The sequence below is a fragment of the Macrotis lagotis genome, chromosome 4 (genome assembly GCF_037893015.1).
Source record: "Macrotis lagotis isolate mMagLag1 chromosome 4, bilby.v1.9.chrom.fasta, whole genome shotgun sequence".
Classification (NCBI taxonomy): domain Eukaryota; kingdom Metazoa; phylum Chordata; class Mammalia; order Peramelemorphia; family Peramelidae; genus Macrotis; species Macrotis lagotis.
The window spans coordinates 183,789,512-183,809,072 of NC_133661.1; the positions used below are offsets into that span (position 1 = coordinate 183,789,512).

The 19,561-nt window shown below is 34.6% G+C and overlaps 1 pseudogene and 1 gene segment (V, D, J or C); both read right to left on the bottom strand.

The window, feature by feature from the left end:
- Positions 1-1,512: 1,512 nt before the first annotated feature.
- On the bottom strand, positions 1,513-1,771 carry LOC141520121 (LYR motif-containing protein 4 pseudogene; annotated as a pseudogene).
- Positions 1,772-6,028: 4,257 nt separating this feature from the next.
- On the bottom strand, positions 6,029-6,340 carry LOC141522787 (T cell receptor alpha variable 21-like). The segment is given in 1 exon segment: positions 6,029-6,340. A coding segment is annotated over 1 exon segment (312 nt).
- Between the last annotated feature and the right edge of the window lie 13,221 nt (positions 6,341-19,561).

The following is a 19,561-nucleotide window of genomic DNA, read 5'->3' on the forward strand; positions in this document are numbered from 1 at the left end:
TCAGGTGGCTTCACATGCAGAAGGAGAACTAGTAAACTGTTTTCAAGATTTTACATATACAATAGATATTGTGTGGTTTGCCTTTATGACAGGGCAGGAAGATGCTGGAAGGAGAGAAAGAATTTAGAAACTAAATTTAGAAACTAAAAATCATGAATGTTAAAAAATAATTTCAGGGCAGCTAGGTGGCACAGTGGCCACTGTGCTCCATTGACCCTGGAGTCAGGAGGACATGAGTTCCAATTCTGCCTCAGACACTTAATAATTACCTTGTGTGACCTTGGGCAAGTGACCTAACCCCATTGCCTTGCAAAAGCTAAAAAAAAATTCATGTTTCCCCATTGTTTGTAGCTAGATCTCTTACTAAAGCTAAGTGAAGCATTATTCCTTTGCCCTATTACATTGTGTGAGATACCTTGCTCCTGTCATTGTGCTACATGGAGTGGACACAATGATTGACAATGAAAGACAGTCTATCTTAAAAGTACTTACATTCTATTGGAGTTATAATAAGGAAAGAAAGAAAGAAAGAAAGAAACAAAAGCAATTTCAACTCCTAACCTGGAAGGACACTCTTGACTCTTTCCTGAACCAGGTCCCAAATCTCTAGAACAATAATTGCTGTGGTAAAGGGGAGCTTAACTTCACTATTCTAGATTTTCTTTGCTACTAGAGATGACAGAAATGATGTTAATTATGAAATGTATAAATGTCATACAAATGTATATTATATCTGATATGAGATTATATTTATTTTGAGTTTTACAATTCTTCCCCTGATCTTACTTCCCCCGCCTCCAGAAAGCAATTTTCCAGTCTTTACATTGCTTCCATGGTATACATTGATCCAAATTGAATGTGATGAGAAAGAAATCATATCCTTAAGGAAGAAAAATAAAGTGTAAGACATAGCAAGAACAGACAGTAAGATATCAGTTTTTACTAAATTAAAGGTACTAGTCCTTTGTCTTTGTTCAAACTCCACAGTTCTTTCTCTGGATACAGATGGCATTCTCCATTGCAGACAGCCCTGATTGTTGCACTGATGGAATAAGAAGAGTCCTGTTAGTGTGTACAGTGTTTTTCTGGTTCTGTTCATCTCACTTAGCATCAGTTCATGAAAATCCCTCCAGGCTTCCCTGAATTCCCATCCCTCCTGGTTTCTTTTCTTTTTTTTTTTACATACATTTTTTATTTACAAAAGGACCAAGAAACACAGTTTTGGAATATTCTCTATAAGAGGTAATGAACTAGAACATGAAGGTGAAAAACATATAATAGACATACTAATTTGATTGAGCTCCAGCCATATTGACCAACACATGAGCCATAGGAATTCCAAAAGATTGGAAACATTTTTCAGTTTTTCAGCTTCTATTGGCAGAGAACAATGTCTTTTTAAAGGTGATGTAAGAGGCAACAGAAAGTATGAGGGTGTAGTCTGCTGCTGTTACTGATGGTCTATGGCTGTTGCTAGAGAGTCACCCAACTTGATTAGGTCCTGGGCTGCTTTTAATTCTCAATAATAAGCTTGTCGGTTGAGCATAATTCACTAATGTGGGTCTGTCGCTGAATTATTTCTAGGTTTCTTTTGGCTTTATTCAGTAGCATTTATATTTGTGCAGAATCCTTTACATTTTTATTTTCTCTGAAGGCTTCTCTTATTCTTCTGATGGCATAAGTTCTGTAATTGTAGGACGTGAACCTGCCGCTCTCTCTCAGCATCACCCGGTAGAGATCCAGCACTTGTGCCCAACTGGAGGCTGCCATTTTTTGGGGGGGCGGGGCAGAAAACCTCCTCCCGGTTTCTAATAGAACAATAGTATTCCATGATATACATATACCACAGTTTGCTAGAACATTCCCCAACTGAGGGACATTTACTTGATTTCCAATTCTTTGCCACCACAAACAAGGCTGCTATGAATATTTTTGTACAGCTGATGTTTTTACCCTTTTTCATCATATCTTTGGGGTATCAACCCAGTAGTGGTATTGCTGGATCAAAGGGTTTGTTGCCCTTTGGGCGTAGTTCCAAATTACTCTCCAGAAAGGTTGGTTGAGTTCACAGCTCCACCAACAGCGTAATAGTGTCCCAGATTTCCCACAACCCTTCCAACAATGATTATTATCCTTTCTGGTCATATTGGCCAGTCTGAGAGGTGCAAGGTGGTACCTCAGAGAAGCTTAATTTGCATTTTTCTAACAAATAATGATTTAGAGCAATTTTTCATATGACTATGGATTGCTTTGATCTACTCATCTGTAAATTTCCTTTGCATATACTTTGACCATTTGTCAATTGGGAAATGACTTTGTTTTTGAAAATTTGATTCAGTTCTCTGTATATTTTAGAAATGAGTCCTTTGTCAGAATGATTAGTTGTAAAGATTGTTTCCCAGTTTACTACATTTCTTTTGATCTTGGTTACAGTGGTTTTGTCTGTTCAAATGCTTTTTAATTTAATGTAATCTAAATCATCTAGTTTGTTTTTAGTGATGTTCTCCATCTCTTCCTTAGTCATGAACTGCTTCCCTTTCCATAGATCTGATAGATAAATAAGTCCTTGATCTTCTAGTTTGCTTATAATATTGCTTTTTATGTCTAAATCCTGTATCCATTTGGATCTTATCTTGGTATAGGGTGTGAGGTGTTGGTCTAATCTAAGTTTCTTCCATACTAACATTCAGTTTTCCCAGCATTTTTATCGAAGAGAGAGTTTTTATCTCAATAACTGAACCCTTTGGTTTTATCAAACAGCAGATTACTATAATCATTTCCTGCTATTGCACCTAGTCTATTCCACTGGTTCACCACTCTATTTTTTTTAGGTTTTTGCAAGGCAAATGGGGTTAAGTGGCTTGCCCAAGGCCACACAGCTAGGCAATTATTAAGTGTCTGAGACCAGATTTGAACCCAGGTACTCCTGACTCCAGGGCCAGTGATTTATCCACTGTGCCACCTAGCTGCCCCTCACCACTCTATTTCTTAGCCAATACTGATGAATGATGCTTTATAATATAATTTTAGATCTGGTAAGGCTAAACCTTACCTAAGCCACCTTCTTTTGCACTTTTTTTCATTGAATCCCTGGAAATTCTTGACTTTTTATTTCTCCATATGAATTTACTTAACCTTTTCTAACTCATTAAAGTAATATTTTGGAATTTTGATTGGTAGGGCACTAAAGTAGTTTAGTTTTGGTAGAATATTTTTTTTAATCATTTTTATCATATTAGCTTGACCTATCCATGAGCAGTTGATGCTTGCCCAGTTATTTAAATCTGATTTAATTTGTGTTTTCAAAAAGTTTCTGATTCTGTCTTGGCAAATAGACTCCCAGGTATTTTATATTGTCTGAGGTTACTTTGAATGTGATTTCTCTTTCTAGCTCTTCCTGCTATATCTTGCTAGTCATATATAGAAGAGTTGAGGATTTATGAGGATTTATTTTATATCCTGTAACTTTGCTAAAATTGTTAATTGTTTCCAATAGTTTTGTTGATGATTTCTTGAGATTCTCTAGGTATACCATCATGTCATCTGTAAAGAGTGAGAGTTTTGTTTCTTCTTTTCCAGTTCTAATTCCTTCAATTTCTTTTTCTTCTCTAATTGCTGAAGCTAGCATTTCTAATATGATATTGAATATTAGTGGTGATAATGGGCATCCTTGTTTCACCCCTGATCTTATTGAGAATGCCTCTATCCTCTCCCTATTGAATATAATGATTGTTGATGGTTTCAGATAGATACTGTTTATTATTCTAAGTAAAAGTCCATTTATTCCTACACTGTCTGGTGTTTTTAGTAGGAATGGGTGCTGTATTTTGTCAAAAGCTTTTTTAGCATCTATTGCTATAATCATATAATTTCTGATAGGTTTGTTGTTGATAATAATTAATTATACTAACAGTTTTCCTCATATTGAACCAACCCTGCATTCCTGGGATAAATCCTACTGGGTCAAAATGTATTATCCTAATGATACCTTGTTTTAATCATTTTACTAAGATTTTATTTAAGATTTTTGCATCTATATTCATCAAGGAGATAGATCTATAATTTTCTTTCTCTGTTTTAACTCTTCCTGGTTTAAGTATCAGCACCATATTGGTGTCATAGAAAGAGTTAAGCAGAGTTCCATCTTCCCCTATTTTTCCATAGAGTTTATATAGATTCGGAACCAATTGTTCCTTAAATGTTTGATAGAATTCACTTGTGAATCCATCTAGCCCTGGACATTGTTTCTTAGGGAGTGCAATAATTGGTTGTTGAATTTCTTTTTCTGAGATAGGGTTATTTAAGTATGTAATTTCCTCTTCATTTAACCTGGGCAGCTTATATTTTTGTAAATATTTGTCCATTTTACTTAGATTGTCAAATTTATTGGCATAGAGTTTGGCAAAATAATTCCAAATCATTACTTTAATTTAATTGGTGAGTTCACCTTTTTCATTTATGATACTAGCAATTTGGTTTTCTTTCTTTTTTTAATCAAATTGACCAGAGGTTTATCAATTTTATTGTTTTTTTCATAAAACCAACTCTTGGTTTTAATTTATTAATTCAATACTTTTTTGCTTTTGCTTTTATTAACTTCTCAAATCATTACTTATTAGAGAAATGTAAATTAAAGCATCTCTAAGATACTGCTTCACACCTCTCAGACTGGTCAATATGACCAGAAAGGACAACGATCAATGTTGGAACAGATGTGGAAAATCTGGGACACTATTACATTGTTGGTCGAGCTGTGAACTTATCCAATCTTTCTGGAGAGCAATTTGGAATTATGTCCAAAGGGCAACAAAAATGTGCATACCCTTTGACTCAGCAATAGTACTACTGGATCTATACCCTGAAGATGAAAAAGGGTCAAAGCATCACTTGCACAACAATATTTATAGCAGCCCTTTTGTGGTTGCAAAGAATTGGAAATCGAGTGAATGTCCATCAATTGGGGAATGGCTTAATAAACTGTGGCATATGTATGTGATGGAAAACTATTGTTCTATTAGAAACCAGGTGATGGGCATTCAGGGAAGCCTGGAAGGATATGCATGAACTGATGCTGAGTGATATGAAAAGTACCAGAAGAACACTGTACACCCTAACAACAACATGGGGGTGATGGTCAACCTTAATGGATTTGCTCATTCCATCAGTGCAGCAATCAGGCACAATTTTGGGTTATCTGAGATGAAGAATGCCATCTGTATTCAGATAAAGAATTGTGCAGTTTGAAAAAGACCAAAGACTTTTACCTTTAATTAAAAAAACTGTTATGTAATTTTGCTATCTCTTATACTTAATTTTTTACCCTTAAGGATATGATTTCTCTCTCATCACATTCAATTTAGATTAATGCATACTATGGGAACAGTGTTAAGACTAACAAACTACCTTTTGTGGGTGTGGGAAGCAAGATTAGGGGAAAAATTGTAAAACTTAAAAATAAAAACCTTTCTAATTTTTTTTAAAAAAGGGTATGATTTATCTCTTTATCACATTCCACTTATATGATTGTTTAACATGGAAACAATGGAAAGACTAACACATTGCCTTATGTGGGGGTGGGGTGGGAGTGATGTGAGATTAGGGGAAAAATTGTAAAATTCAAAATAAATAAATAAAAAAGAAACACTGGTGGGGGTTTTGGGGGTGAAGTCCATGTATATGGAGTCCTTTTTTGGGTTATTTTTGTCATTTTTCCTATTTTGACCATTTTTAATTTACTTTTTTCTTTTTCTATCTTAAAAAAGAAGTTGTTATCTTTGGGAGTAAGATAGAGAAATGGTATAGGAACAAATATGAGTTTTTCAGAAACAATAATAGAAATTAATTTTTAAAAGAAATAAAATCTTAAATCAGAATCGAAAACTGGAGCTGGAATAAAAATATTCTATTGTGGACCTGCAAAGATGAATCTACGTAAATGTTCCCTAGCTACTATCATGTGGCTTTGGCCAGAGATTATTGCAGAAGTTCCCTCTGCAGGGTTTGTGCACAGGCTGCAGGTGCCTGGGCATCACTGGGCCTCCACACCACAGAGGTAGGTGCCTGAGTCTCCAGGCTGGGAGGTTGTGATGTACATGGTGCTGAAACGCTCCTTCCTGTTGATTGTAGATCTTAACCTTCCTCTCAGTTTCTCCTCAGAACTTATAAAAAACAGGGAGGTGAAGTCTTTCCCAAGATCCTGCTTGAACCACTGAAGACCTCTGGAAGTACTGGCTGAGTAACTGCAATTGAAAGCAGTGCTCTCTCCCTCCTGGATCTTTAAGGTCTGTGGACTCTGCTCCACTTTTTGTTGGCAGTTCACCCCTTGATAAAAAGATAACATTATATACAATATCAAATCAGCAGCACCCATAATTTTCTGTCAGTTCCATAACACATCTATTAAATTCCAGGCGATAGTCTAGCTTTCCTTCTTGGTCATATGGAGAATGTTTCCTGGGCTTCCTATTCCCATCTCCATTCCTTTCCCCCTCTTCCAACATTATTCTCCCCAACTCACAGCCCACTTGAAGACATAGTATCACTAATGAGATTCCCAGTAACTCTTCCATGCTTTCCTCTTCCGGAGATTAGAAAAACTCAATTCTCAGATCTTGGTTATAGATCTTGATTCTCTAGTCAAAGGAACCTTTTTCATTTCTAATTAAATGTAGTTCTTTTTCTTCTCTAGAAAACACAAGGGATTTTCAGACATCACTCAACCAATCACAGCTTGATTTGTTACCTCAGATTTCTTACCTTGCCCTTTTGTAGATACATAGATAGAAACCTCTGAGAGGGAGACATTAAAAAAAAAATCATGGCAGCACTGCCTCCCTCAGGTCTAAAAAGAATTGCTGGGTCAGTAAAGAAAATATTTATCAATATTTTAGAAATAGAAGAATGTTCACTTTTATTATCATTGTAATGAAATAAGAATTTTTAAAGGGTGAGTAGGAAATCAACAGGCAATCAGGGGTAGTGATAAAATTTTAGGAAATCAGCAATGGTGTGAACAAAAAATAGAGATTTGCAAAGTGTGTTTTTTTTTAGAGTATGCTATGAAGTAGGATCTAAAGATGGTATGTCCAAGTAGTCATTGAGGTTGGCTGGAGCACAGAATATTTAGAGAGATATCACTCAAGTCAATTAATATTTATAATGTGTTAGGCAGTGTAGAATGCTGGAGATATAAAGAAAAAACAATTCTGCCCCATCCCTCTCAGCAATCAAGGAGTTCCCATTCTAATGGGGAGATAAAATGGAAATAATTATCTGTTTATCTGTAGCTTAAAGAGAAGAAATTAAATGTAGAGAGGTCCAGAAAAAAACATGTAGAAAGAAGGATTTTAGGTCAATTTTAAAGGAACTTTTGTACCAGGTAATGGAAAGTCTTGAGTTTTAGGAAGAATGATTTCAACTTCCTTCAAAGGGGCCATAAGAAACACCAGAGACTGTAGTAGAGAAATTATATAACTGGTTCTGTGAGTCAGATTCATTTTTTTCCACTGATCTGACATTATCCAGCCTGTGGTATGAAGACTAGATTGGAAGGTTAGGGGAGCAGAGTAAGGAATACATACAAGGAATCTATTATTGAGGTCCTGCACAATTGTACGAGTGATAGCAGTAAAGAAGTTGGAGTAGTTGGAAAAAATGTAATGGAGTTAGAAATAGTAAACCTTAATAACTGATTGAATATGAAAAATTGGAATAGTGGCCAGCTCTAAAAAATAAATTTCTGCTCCTGACATGGATTGTGCTATATGACATAATCAAATGGGATGTAGGTTGAGAGTGGTTTGCAAATTTGATTTAGAACTTGTTGAACTTAAATCCACGATGAGACATTCACTTTAAGATGTGAGTCCACACTTCAAAACAGATGTAGACTTAGAGTGATGGGATCAAAAATTACCATGACTGATAATGTAAAAAACTGTAAAACTCTAGGGGGCAATCCTATTATCAGCTAGATAAGAGGTGAGAAACCTATTCAAAACTTTGGAATTAACTCCCTCAACCACCATATCCGATCAGTTTCCAAGTTTTGTTGACTATCTCTACAACATCTTTCATATTTTTCCTTCCCTCTCTCTACCCATAATCCTAGTTAGACTTTTATTAACTCTCACCTGGTCTATTGTAATAACCCCCTAAATATTCTCACTGTTTGTAGTCTCACCCTTATTCAATCTCTCCCCTCTATATATGCCCAAATATGCTTCCTAAGACATTGTTCTAACTATAACTCTCTCCTGTTGATGATTCCACATTGCCTATAGTAAAAAATGCAAAAACATCAGCCTAGCATAGGAACACATACAATATGTCTCTGACTTTCTTTTCCAGACTTATTTCATACTAGATTTTCAACATTGACTTTGAAATCTGTATTATCCTTACTTTGGTCAAGTCACAGAATATCTGAGTGTCAGTTTTCTGACTGACAAACTGAAAGGATTGAACCAGATGATCTTGCTCTAAAGCTATGATGCCATGAATCCTTGAACTTTGCATTCCAGTTAAACTGAACTACCTAATAGCAATTGAATTGAATTCATTTTCTGCCTTTCTGCATATGAATAACCTATCTGCTGTGCCTAGAATGTGCTGGTATCCCTCTTCATTTCTGTTTCTCAGGTTCCTCATCTTCTTTCAGATTTTGTGCCATTTCTTTTATGACCAATCTTTTCATTCTCTCCATTCATTATTAGTAGTGCCTTCTTCTTCCTCAAATTGCTTATGTCATATTTGTTTTTGTCCAGGTTAGTGTGCCTTCCCCTATTCCTATTAGAATTCTATTATGCTTTGGCTTTCTATTCCTTGTGTCTATAAGTATTTTTACACATACTTTAAAAATACTTATGTATAGAAATCATTCATTTAAACAAAGAAGACTCAGGAGCAGTAAGAAAACCAGGAAGAGAGTTAGGAGACTGTGATATCTCTGAAAGGGAGAAAAATCACAACCATTATGAAGATATATTTAATTCAGTATTTCTTACTTTTTTATGTTGGGCATGGACCCCCTATGTTAGCTGGGTGAATCTTATGGACTCAGCATAATATTTTTTTAAATAAACAAAATAAAATGCATTCAATTACAGAATAAACCAGTTATGTTGATCAATGACAACCAAAATATTTTTAAAATTCATCCACAAATGTATTTACATATATGTATATATCCATCATCCCCTTTGGAGTCTGGGCATCTCAAGTTAAGAACTCCTGATTTTCATTTAACTTAATAACCATTTATGAAATTACAACCATATGGCAAGCAAAATGCTAGATAACTGGGGATTAAAAGATAAACATAATCTCAATTCTCAGATGTCTTGCATTCCATGAAGGAAGATGTAAAATATGATAATTAACAATAATAATAGGTAACACATTTCCAATTCTACTATGGGTTAGACACTGTCCTTTATAATTATTATCTCATTAGATCTTCAGAAAAACTCTGTGACATAGGTGCTATTATTATCCCCATGTCACAGATCAGGAAACTGAAGCAAAGCTAAGGGTCTCACAGGTACTAAGTGTCTGAGGCTATATTTGAATTTAGATTTTCTAGGCTCCAGACCCATCTCTCTATCCACTGTACTTACTAGTTGCTCCTTTTCACCTAATTGAAGATATAAAAAGATAAATATAATAAAATTTAGGATTTTTTTTTAGCATTTCAACTCCCTTTTGAATGTTACCTTCCCTTTTAAAAATGTATTGTTTTTGAGTTCAAGAACAATCTTTTTTTTGCTTGTAATTATGGGGAGGTTGATAGTGTTAAGAGAAATGTAACCAGGTTACTGGGGCAGCTCATATCCACACCTTCAATCTCTTCAAAAAAGTAAGAGGTTAGTTCATCTACTGAAAGGAATAACTCTGGAGTTGAGACAATATATTTGGAAAATTTATCTTTTTAAAGCATTATTTTTTCTAGTTATTTTAATTTCTTTGTGATTTTCTTTAACGATTCAAAATATTCTTAGAAAATTATGCAAGGGACAATTTGAAAGACATCAGGGAAGAGGAGAAGGGAAAGAAAGAAATCTCTATCTTTGTTTGGCTGGAGAACAGATTCAGAGGGACTGAAGAAGGTTAAAGGCTTGATGATTCTGACTACCAAGAGAAAGACTTCAGGTTTTTCATATAGAGAGATGCAATTTTATGAGTTAGGATAGAAATGACTTCTGTGTGAACCAGGCAAGATGAGTTTGTGGGCTTGGTCTTGGGATGTCAGCATAAGCCCCTTTGCTGGGGAACATGATTGGAACCCCAAATGCAGGATTTATGAACAGCCTTCAGGTGCCTGGGGAAAACTGTGGCTCCATAGCACAGAGGTAGGTATCCGAGTCTTTAGGTTGGGCAGCAGAGATGTTCAAGGAACTGTGATGGTCTTTCCTGTTAATTGTGTGTTGTAATCTTCCTTTCTACTTTCCCTTTGGGAGAATGTAAAAAAAAAGAAGGATAAGATACTTCTCAGGATCCTACTTGAACCACCACAGGTTTTTGGAAGAGCCATCTGAGTAAGTGCCAATGAAAGCAGTGTTCTCTCCTTCCTGGACCCTCAGCTTCTGAGGACTCTGCTCCACTTGTTGGCAGTTCACCCCTGTACAAAAAGACAATGTCAGACACTAGAGAATGGTCATTAAGAGAGCATCTGCTCAATTTTCCTTTTAATTCTAGGGATGATTAAAGCCATGAAACCTCCTGTGAGCCAGGCTGAGCTCTTCCATTTCTCACTCAGACTGGTGAGGGCATGTTGTCTGGGTCCTTCCACTCCCATCTCCAGAAAGTCCCTAACTCACAGCCAAGAAGAAGGTACAAGATCAGGAAGGAAACACCCAGGGACTTTTCCATCTTTAGTTATCCATGGTCAGTAATACTTCACTTCTGGCATTTATGGCATAGATCTGGACTATAAAGTAAAGAAGCTTTCTCTGTTCCAAATAGATTTTGCTCTGCTTCAGGAAATAAATTACCCAGCCAATCAGAATCTGATGTCACATTTTCCGCAGAATAGGTATTCTTTTCACATACACATAACTTGGTCTAATATAGGAGTCATGGTAATGCTTCCTCCTTTGGGCAGTAAGGAAATTTCCACCATGGTAGATTTTTTAATATCTTGGCAACAGTCAGTATTGTTTCTATTGCTGAATATTTGAGATCTCATAGTAACTGTGGGATTCCAGACCTGAGTAGAGAACATATTAAAGGCATGTCCTTGCCATCAATAAAAATTCCACTCTAGCAAAAACACTTTAATTTAATTGTTTTTTTTAAAAAAACCTTTTCTAATTACATGTTATAAAATTTTTTCAACATTCACCTGCTTACATATCTTTGAGTTAAACATTTTTATACTTTTCTCCCTTCCCATCCCTCTTCCTTCAGTGTCAACCTGGTAAAAATTGTACATGTACATTTGTGTTTAACATATTAACAGTCATTTTGTGTATGTGGAATTAGAACTAAGGGGAAATAAAGAAAAACAAGGGCTAGGATGGAAGCATAAGAGCAGTTTTAAAAAAATGAACATGTATCCATTCAGGTTCTGTGTCTTTTTCCCCCCTCTGGATGAAGATGGTGTTGTCCATGACAGATCTGTCAGGATTGTCTTAGCTCTCTAAAATGCTGACAGTAGTTGAATTCATCCTCATTGATCAGCTCACAATGCTGTTGTTAATGTTTTAATGATGTCTTGGTTCTGCTCCCTTCACTCAACATCAGCTCATGTAATTCTTTCCATGCTTCTCTAAATTCTGACCATTTCTGGGTTTTTTTGCTATTTTATTTTTATTTTTTCCACTATATGTCATGAAAGCCTTTCAATATTCATCTACTGAATAGTCATAGATTACACATTTTTTCACTGTCCTCCATTTTGTGAGCTTCGTCTAATCATGAGCACTAGATGTTTTTCCAATTGTTTAGATCTACCTTTATTTGTGTGAAATGAATTTAGTAATTTTATTCATATAGTTTATGGGTTTTTTCTAAGGCAATGGGCATAGGTGACTTAAGGTCACACAGCTAGGTAATTATTAGTAGTTGTCTGAGTTTGGATTTGAACACAGGTCCTCCCAACTCCAGGGCAGTAATCTCTCCACGGCACCACCTAGCTGCCCATCTGGGTTTGGATTGGGATGTAGATGCCCAAGTATTTTATGTTGTCTACAGTTACTTTAAATGGAATTTTTCTTTCAAACTCTTGCCCCTTGGTCTTTGTTGTTCATATATAGAAATGCTGATAATTTGTATGGATTTATAGCTGAAGTTGTTAATTGTGGCTCTAGACCGCACTGGTATCCAATTCATGTGCTTTTCATGGCTTTGCCTTTGTGATATCATGATCTTCTTCTGGAACAGGGGACAAACATCATCATCATAATTGTTTTAAGTAGTTTTTTTAGCTGATTTTCTAGGGTTCTCTAAGAATACCATTATGTCATCTGCAAAGAATGAAAATTTTGATTCCTCATTACAAATTCTAATTCCTTCAATTCCTTTTTCTTCTCTTATTACTAAAACTAACATTTCTAATACTGTATTGAATAGTAGTGGTGAAAATGGATATCCTTGTTTTACCCTTAATCTTATTGGAAATGCTACTAGTTTATTTCCCTTACATAAATAAAACTCCATTTATTACTATAATAGCTAGTGTTTTTAATAGGAATGGTTGTTGTATTTGGTCAAAGGCTTTTTCAGCATCTATTGACATAATCCCATATGATTGCTCTTGGTTTTATTACTGATATGTTCAATTATGTTGAATGTTTTCCTAATATTGAACCATCCCTATCTACCTAGTCTAAATCCTACCTGATCATGGGTATATTGTCCTAACAATAATTTCTTGTCATCTCTGTGCTTTTATTTTATTTAAGATTTTTGCATCAATGCTCATTAGGGAGATTGGTCTATAAATTTCTTTGTCTGTTTTGGCTCTTACTAATTTAGGTATTAACACCATATTGATATCTATTGGTAGAATGTCTTCTCTTCCTAATTTTTTATGTTGAATTTCATTTAATTGTTTCTTAAATACTTGATAGAATTTTCTTGGGAGCCCATCAGTTGGGGCATAGCTAACAAGTTATGGTACATGAAAACTATGGAATACCATTGTTCTATAAGAAACTATAAATGGCCAGACTCTAGAGAAGAATGGAATGAGTAACAGGATCTGAAGATGAGCAAAGGGAGCAGAAAGAAAAGAACAGTGTACACATTAACAACAATATTGTGAGATGATCAACCTTAATGGAAGCAGTTCCTCAGCAGTTCAGGGAGCTAGGATAACTGTATTAGACTGGCTACAGACAATGTTATCCCCATCCAGATGAAGAAAAACACAACACAACGAAAACAAACAAAAAAACCCCTTCAGTATCTGATGAACACTTTATAAAAATTATCTCTTATATATCTCTTTCCCTTAATCCTAATTCCTCATACTGAAAATGACTAATATGTAAACATGTATATATATATATAGATATATAGATAGATAGATAGATAGATAGATAGATAGATAGAGTTGTGTATACATATATACGTACACAATGTTAACTTGACTGTTGTTGAGGGGAGGAGGGTGGGAAGAGGGGGTGAAAGGAAATTTTGTCATTTACAAAAATTCATATAAATATGGATGAAAAAAATCTCAATAAATAAATAAATGAAAAAAATTCTCTTGTGAATCCACCTGGACCTGGAGACATTTTCTTAGGGAGCTTATTGATGGTTTCTTTAATTTCTTTTTCTGAAATGGGATTATTGATGTATTTTATTTTCTCTTCTGATAATCTGTGTAGTTTATATTTATGTAAATATTCATCCATTCCACTCAGGTTATCAAATTTATTGGTATGCTGTTTGGCAAAGTTATCTCTTTAATTTCCTTCTCATTCACCCTTTTCATTTTTGATACTGATAATTTAGTTTTCTTCCTTCCTTTTTTAAATCAGGTTAAGTATAAGTTATCTATTTTATTTTGTATTTCTTAAAACCATCTCAGTTTTTTAAATTGTCAGTGATTTTCTTGCTTCCAATTTTCTCAATCTCTCCCTTGATTTTCAGAGATTCTAATTTGATATTTGATTTGAGATATTTAATTTGTTCTTTTTCTAATTTTTTAGTTGCATACCCAATTTATTGATCTCATCTTTATCTATTTTATTCATCTAAGCATTTAGAGATATAAAATTTTACCAAAAACCCAATTTGCTTGCATCTCATAAATTGTGATATGATATTTCATTGTTATCATTTTCTTGAATGAAATGACTGATTATTTCATTCATTCATTCATTAATTTATTTGTTTGTGTTCATTTGTTTATTTATTTATTTAAGGCAATGGGTTTAAGTGACTTGCCCAAAGTCACACAGCTAGTCAATTATTAAGTGTCTGAGGCCAGATTTGAACTCAGGTACTCCCGACTCCAGGGCCAGTGTTCTATCCACTGCATCACCTAGCTGCCCTTATGACTGATTATTTTTATGATTTTCTGTTTTATCCACTCATTTAAAAAAATTAAATAATTTAGTTTCCAAATAATTTTTGGTATATTATTCCATGATCCTTTATGACATGGAATTTTTATCACATTATGATCAGAAAATTATGCATTTATTATTTCTGACTTTCTGCACTTGATTGTAAGGTTTTATGCCCTAATACATGCTCTGTTTTAGTATAAATGCTATGTACTACAGAGAAAAACATGTTATTTTCCATCCTCATTCAGTTTTCTCCAGAGCTCTGTCATATCTACATTTTCCAAAATTTTATTCACCTTCTTAACTTCTTTCTTGTTCATTTTGTTGATAGATTTCTCTAGTTCTGAGAGAAGGAAACTGAAGTTCCCATTATTAAAACCAGGAGGCTTTACCTGTAGAAATAATACTACCAAACTGTTTTGCATGACTTTTCATGTACAATAAAAATTATGTTGCTAGCTTTTATGATGCTTGTTAGGTTCCAGAGGGTAAATTTTGCAAATGAAAATAAAAATCATGAATATTAAAATTAATTGTAATTCAGATCTTGTTACTCATTCCATTCTTCTCTAGAAGTTAAAGGCTTTGTTGGCTTGTGTGTTAAAGTGACTAGAATGTCCATACCCTTTTATCCTGATTTTCAAATATGTGATTTAGTTGCATATGTCCCAAAGGATTATTGATAACACCCATAACACCCTAAAATATTCACTTATAGCAGCACTTTTTGTTAGAGGAAAACATTAGCTATAAGGGAGATGCCTATCAAATGGAAAATGATTAAAATTGTTCAAAAATAGATTTCCTATGCCGTAAGAAATGGTGAATATCGCGAATACAGAGAAACATGGAAAGACTTACATGAAATAATGTAAAGCAAGGTAGTCAGTGCCAAAACACCTATACATAAAATAACTATAGCATTTTAGAATGGAAAGAATAGCAATCACAAATTAAATGAAAAATGAATGTTGCAAATTTTAAAGAACAAGCACTACTTCAAAAAAAGAGATATGAAAAAACATTTCCTTCTACTCTTTCAGAGAATTTGGCGCAGTTTGGGAGTTAAGTCCATGAATAGGAAAGATTGCATATATTGTCATTTATTTGTTATGTTGTTTTTTAAAATTTTATTTATTTTCATCCATTTGTACATGCATATTTCCAGGTTACAAAATTTTCTTCCATCTCCATTCCCACCCCATTCCCCTCAGCAGGGAACAGTCAGTTTAGCATTTTACATACATATTTTATGAAATATATTTTCAAATTAGTAATTTTTTGGCATGAGGAATTGGAATTAAGGGAAAGAAATACATAAGAGATAATTTTTATAGAATGTTCATCAGATTTGGAAAGGTTGTTGTTTTCTATGTGTTTTGTTTTGTTTTGTTTTGTTTTTCTTCCTCTGATTGGGGATAATATAGGCTGTGACCAATCAAATACAGTTGTTCTAGCTCTCTGGATTGTTGAGAGGAGTTGCTTCCATCAAGGTTGATTATCTCACAATTTTGTTGTTAAATGTGTATATTGTTCTCTGGGTTCTCCTCCCTTTGCTCAGCATCAGATCCGGTAACTCATTCCATGCTTCTCCAGAGTTTGACCATTTATTGTTTCTTATAGAACAATATTATTCCATTGTATTAATATACCATAACTTATTTAGCTATTCCTCAATTTATGGACATTCCCTCAATTTCCAATTCTTTGCCACTATAAAAAGAGCTGCTATGAATATTTTGGAACATGTAGGATTTTTCCCATTTTTTACAATTTCTTTTGTATATAGCCCTAGAATTGGACTTGCTGGGTCAAAGGGTATGAGCAGTTTTATTGCTCTTTTGGCATAGTTCCACATTACTCCACAGAAAAGTTGGATCCATTTAAAACTCTACCAGCCATACATCAATGTCTCAATCCTCCCACAACCTCTCCAGCATTGATCATCTTCTCTTTTTCTCATCTGGGCTAATCTGATATGTGTGAGATGATACCTCATTAATAATATGGTGATCAGTTTTACTGACTTTTTTCTCTTCATATTTATAAAAGAGAAGTTCTTATGTTGGATAACTCTTTGAGAGTGAGATAGAGAAAAAAACTTTGGAACAACTCTTAGTGATGCAAACAAAAATAATTGGCAACAGAAATTAATTTTAAAAAGATATAGTATCTAAAACCAGAATCTCAAATTGAAGCTGGAATAAAAATATTCTATTGTGGACCTCAAAGATGAAGCTGCATAAATGTTCTTTGGGTACTATCATGTGCTCCTTGGCAGAGACTGTAGCAAGAGTTCCCTCTTCAGGGTGCACAGACTGCACTTGCCTGGGCATCACTGTGCCTCCACACCACAGAGGTAGGTGCTTGAATCTCCAGGCTGAGTGGCTGTAATGTACAGGGTGCTGAAATGCTCGTTTCTGTTGATTGTAGATCTTAACCTTCCTCTCACCTTCTCCACAGAAGTTATATAAAATAGAGAGGTGAAGCCTTTCCCAAAATCCTGCTTGAACCATTGAATGGTTTTGGAAGCACTGTCTGAATAACTGCAGTTGAAAGCCATGTTCTCTCCCTCATGGACCTTTAAGGACAGTGGACTCTGCTCCACCTTTTGTTGGCAGCTCACCCCTTGACAAAAAGACAACATCAGATACATAATCAAATCAGCAACATCCATAATTTTCTCTCAATTCCACAACACCTCCATTAAATTCCAGGTAATAGCCATTCTTTCCTTCTTGGTCATGTGGAGAATGTTTCCTGGACTTCCCTACTCCCATCTCCATTCTTTCCCCCTTTCCACCACTATTCTCCCCAACTCACAGCCCACTTGAAGGCACAGCATCACTAAAGTTATTCCCTGGGGCTTCTCCATCTTTTCACTTTCCAGAGATTAGAAAAAATCAGTTCTAAGATGTTGGTTATGGACCTTGACTCAAAGGAGTCTTTTTCACGTCTAATTTTATGTAGTTCTTTTTCTTCTCTAGAAAACATATGGGATCCTCAGACTTATTATTCAACCAATCATGACTTGGTTTGTCACCTCAGACTTACTACCTTGCCCCTTTTGAAGATAGAGAAAATCCTCAGAGAGGGAGACATTTTAAAAAATATCATGGCAGCACTGCCTCCCTGAGGTCTAAAAAAAGAATTGCCATGACAATAAAGAAAATGTTTAGTAGAAGATATTTTTCAATATTTTGGAAATAGTAGAACATACACTTTTAAATTATATAAACATTCCACTTGATTTACAATTATATACATTGGTAGTTTCTATCAATCATTTTTTTCCCAAGATTTTGAATTTTACAATTTTTTTCTCCCTCCCTCCCTCCTCCTAGAACAAGGAAGTTTGTTATAGTCTTTACATTTGCTTCCATGATATGCTTAGATCAAAACTGAGTGTGATAAGAGGAAAAAGAGATCTAGAAGGAATAAAGAATACATTAGAGATAGCAAAATTATGTAATACATAAGATAACTTTTAAAATTTTAATATAATAATCTTTGGTCTTTGTTAAACTCTACAGGACCTTCTTTGGATACAGATGGTATCTCCATCAAAGATACCCTAAAATTGCTCCTGATCATTGCACTGATAGAATGATCAAGTGATCAAGTGATCAACCATCAAGGTTGATCCTCACACCATGCTGTGGTTAAGGTGTGCAGTGTTCTTCTGGTTCTGTTCATCTCACTCAAAATTAATTCATGCAATCTTGCCAAAACAGTCCTTATTATTTCTTATAGAGAAATAGTGTTCCATCACAAACATATACCACAATTTGTTCAGTCATTCCCCAATTTAGGTCATCCCCTCAATTGCCAATCCTTTGCCACTACAAAGCTGTTTTGAATATTTTTGTGCATGTGGGGTTTTTACCTTTGTCACAGTCTCTTCAGGATACAGACCCAGTAGTGGTGGATCAAAGTGTAAGTACATTTTTATTGCTCTTGGGTATAATTCCAAATTGTTGCCCAGAAAGATTGGATCAGTTCACAGCTCTGACAACACATTAGTATCTCAGATTCCCCACATCCCCTCCAACACTGCTCAATATCCTTTCTTGTCATATTCAAACTGAGAGGTATGAGATGGTATCACAGAGATGATTTAATTTGCATTTTTCTAATCAATAATGAGAGAAATTTTTCATATGACTACAGATAGTTTTGATTTCTTCATATGAGAATTAACTTTCTATTTCCTTTGACCATTTGTCAATTAGGGAATGACTTGGGTTTTATTTTTTATAAATTTGACTCAGTTCTCTATTTTAAAAATGAGTCCTTTGTCAGAAAAAGTAGTTGTAAAAATTGCTTCCCAATTTACTACATTCCTTTTGATCTTGGTTACCATGGTTTTGTTTGTGCAAAATCTTTTTAATTTAATGTAATAAAAAATATCCAGTTTGTTTTTGATAATGTACTCTATCTCTTCTTTGGTTATAAATTGCTCTCCTTTCCATAGATCTGACAGGTAAACTATTCCTTGTTCTCCTAATTTTCTTGTAATATTGTATTTTAGGTCAAAACCTGCACCCATTTTGACCTTACCTTGGTAGAGGGAGTGAGATGTTGGTCTAATCCAAATTTCTGCCATGCTATCTTCCAGTTTCCCCAACAGTTTTTAATTGAAGAGTAAGTTTTTATCCTAGAAGTTGGACTCTTTGGGCTTATGAAATGGTAGATTACTATAATCATTTCCCTCTTTTTAATGAGATATAATTTTAAAATCATTCCATCAAATTCATAGACATATCATTAATGTCCATTTCTTCTGGCTACATATATTTGCTCAAATAGAGTTACAATTCTCAAGAGTTATGAGAATCTTCCTCCCAGGTGGGGATATAATCAGTTTAACCTTATTAGATATGATTTTTTTCTTTTCTTTTCTTTACTTTTTACCTTTTTATGTATCTCTTGAGTCTCCTGTTTGAAGAACAAATTTTCGGTTTAACTTTCATTTTTTTTATCAGAAAAAGTTCAAAGGCTTCCATTTCTTTAATTGTTCATCTTTTCCCTTGCAAGAAAAG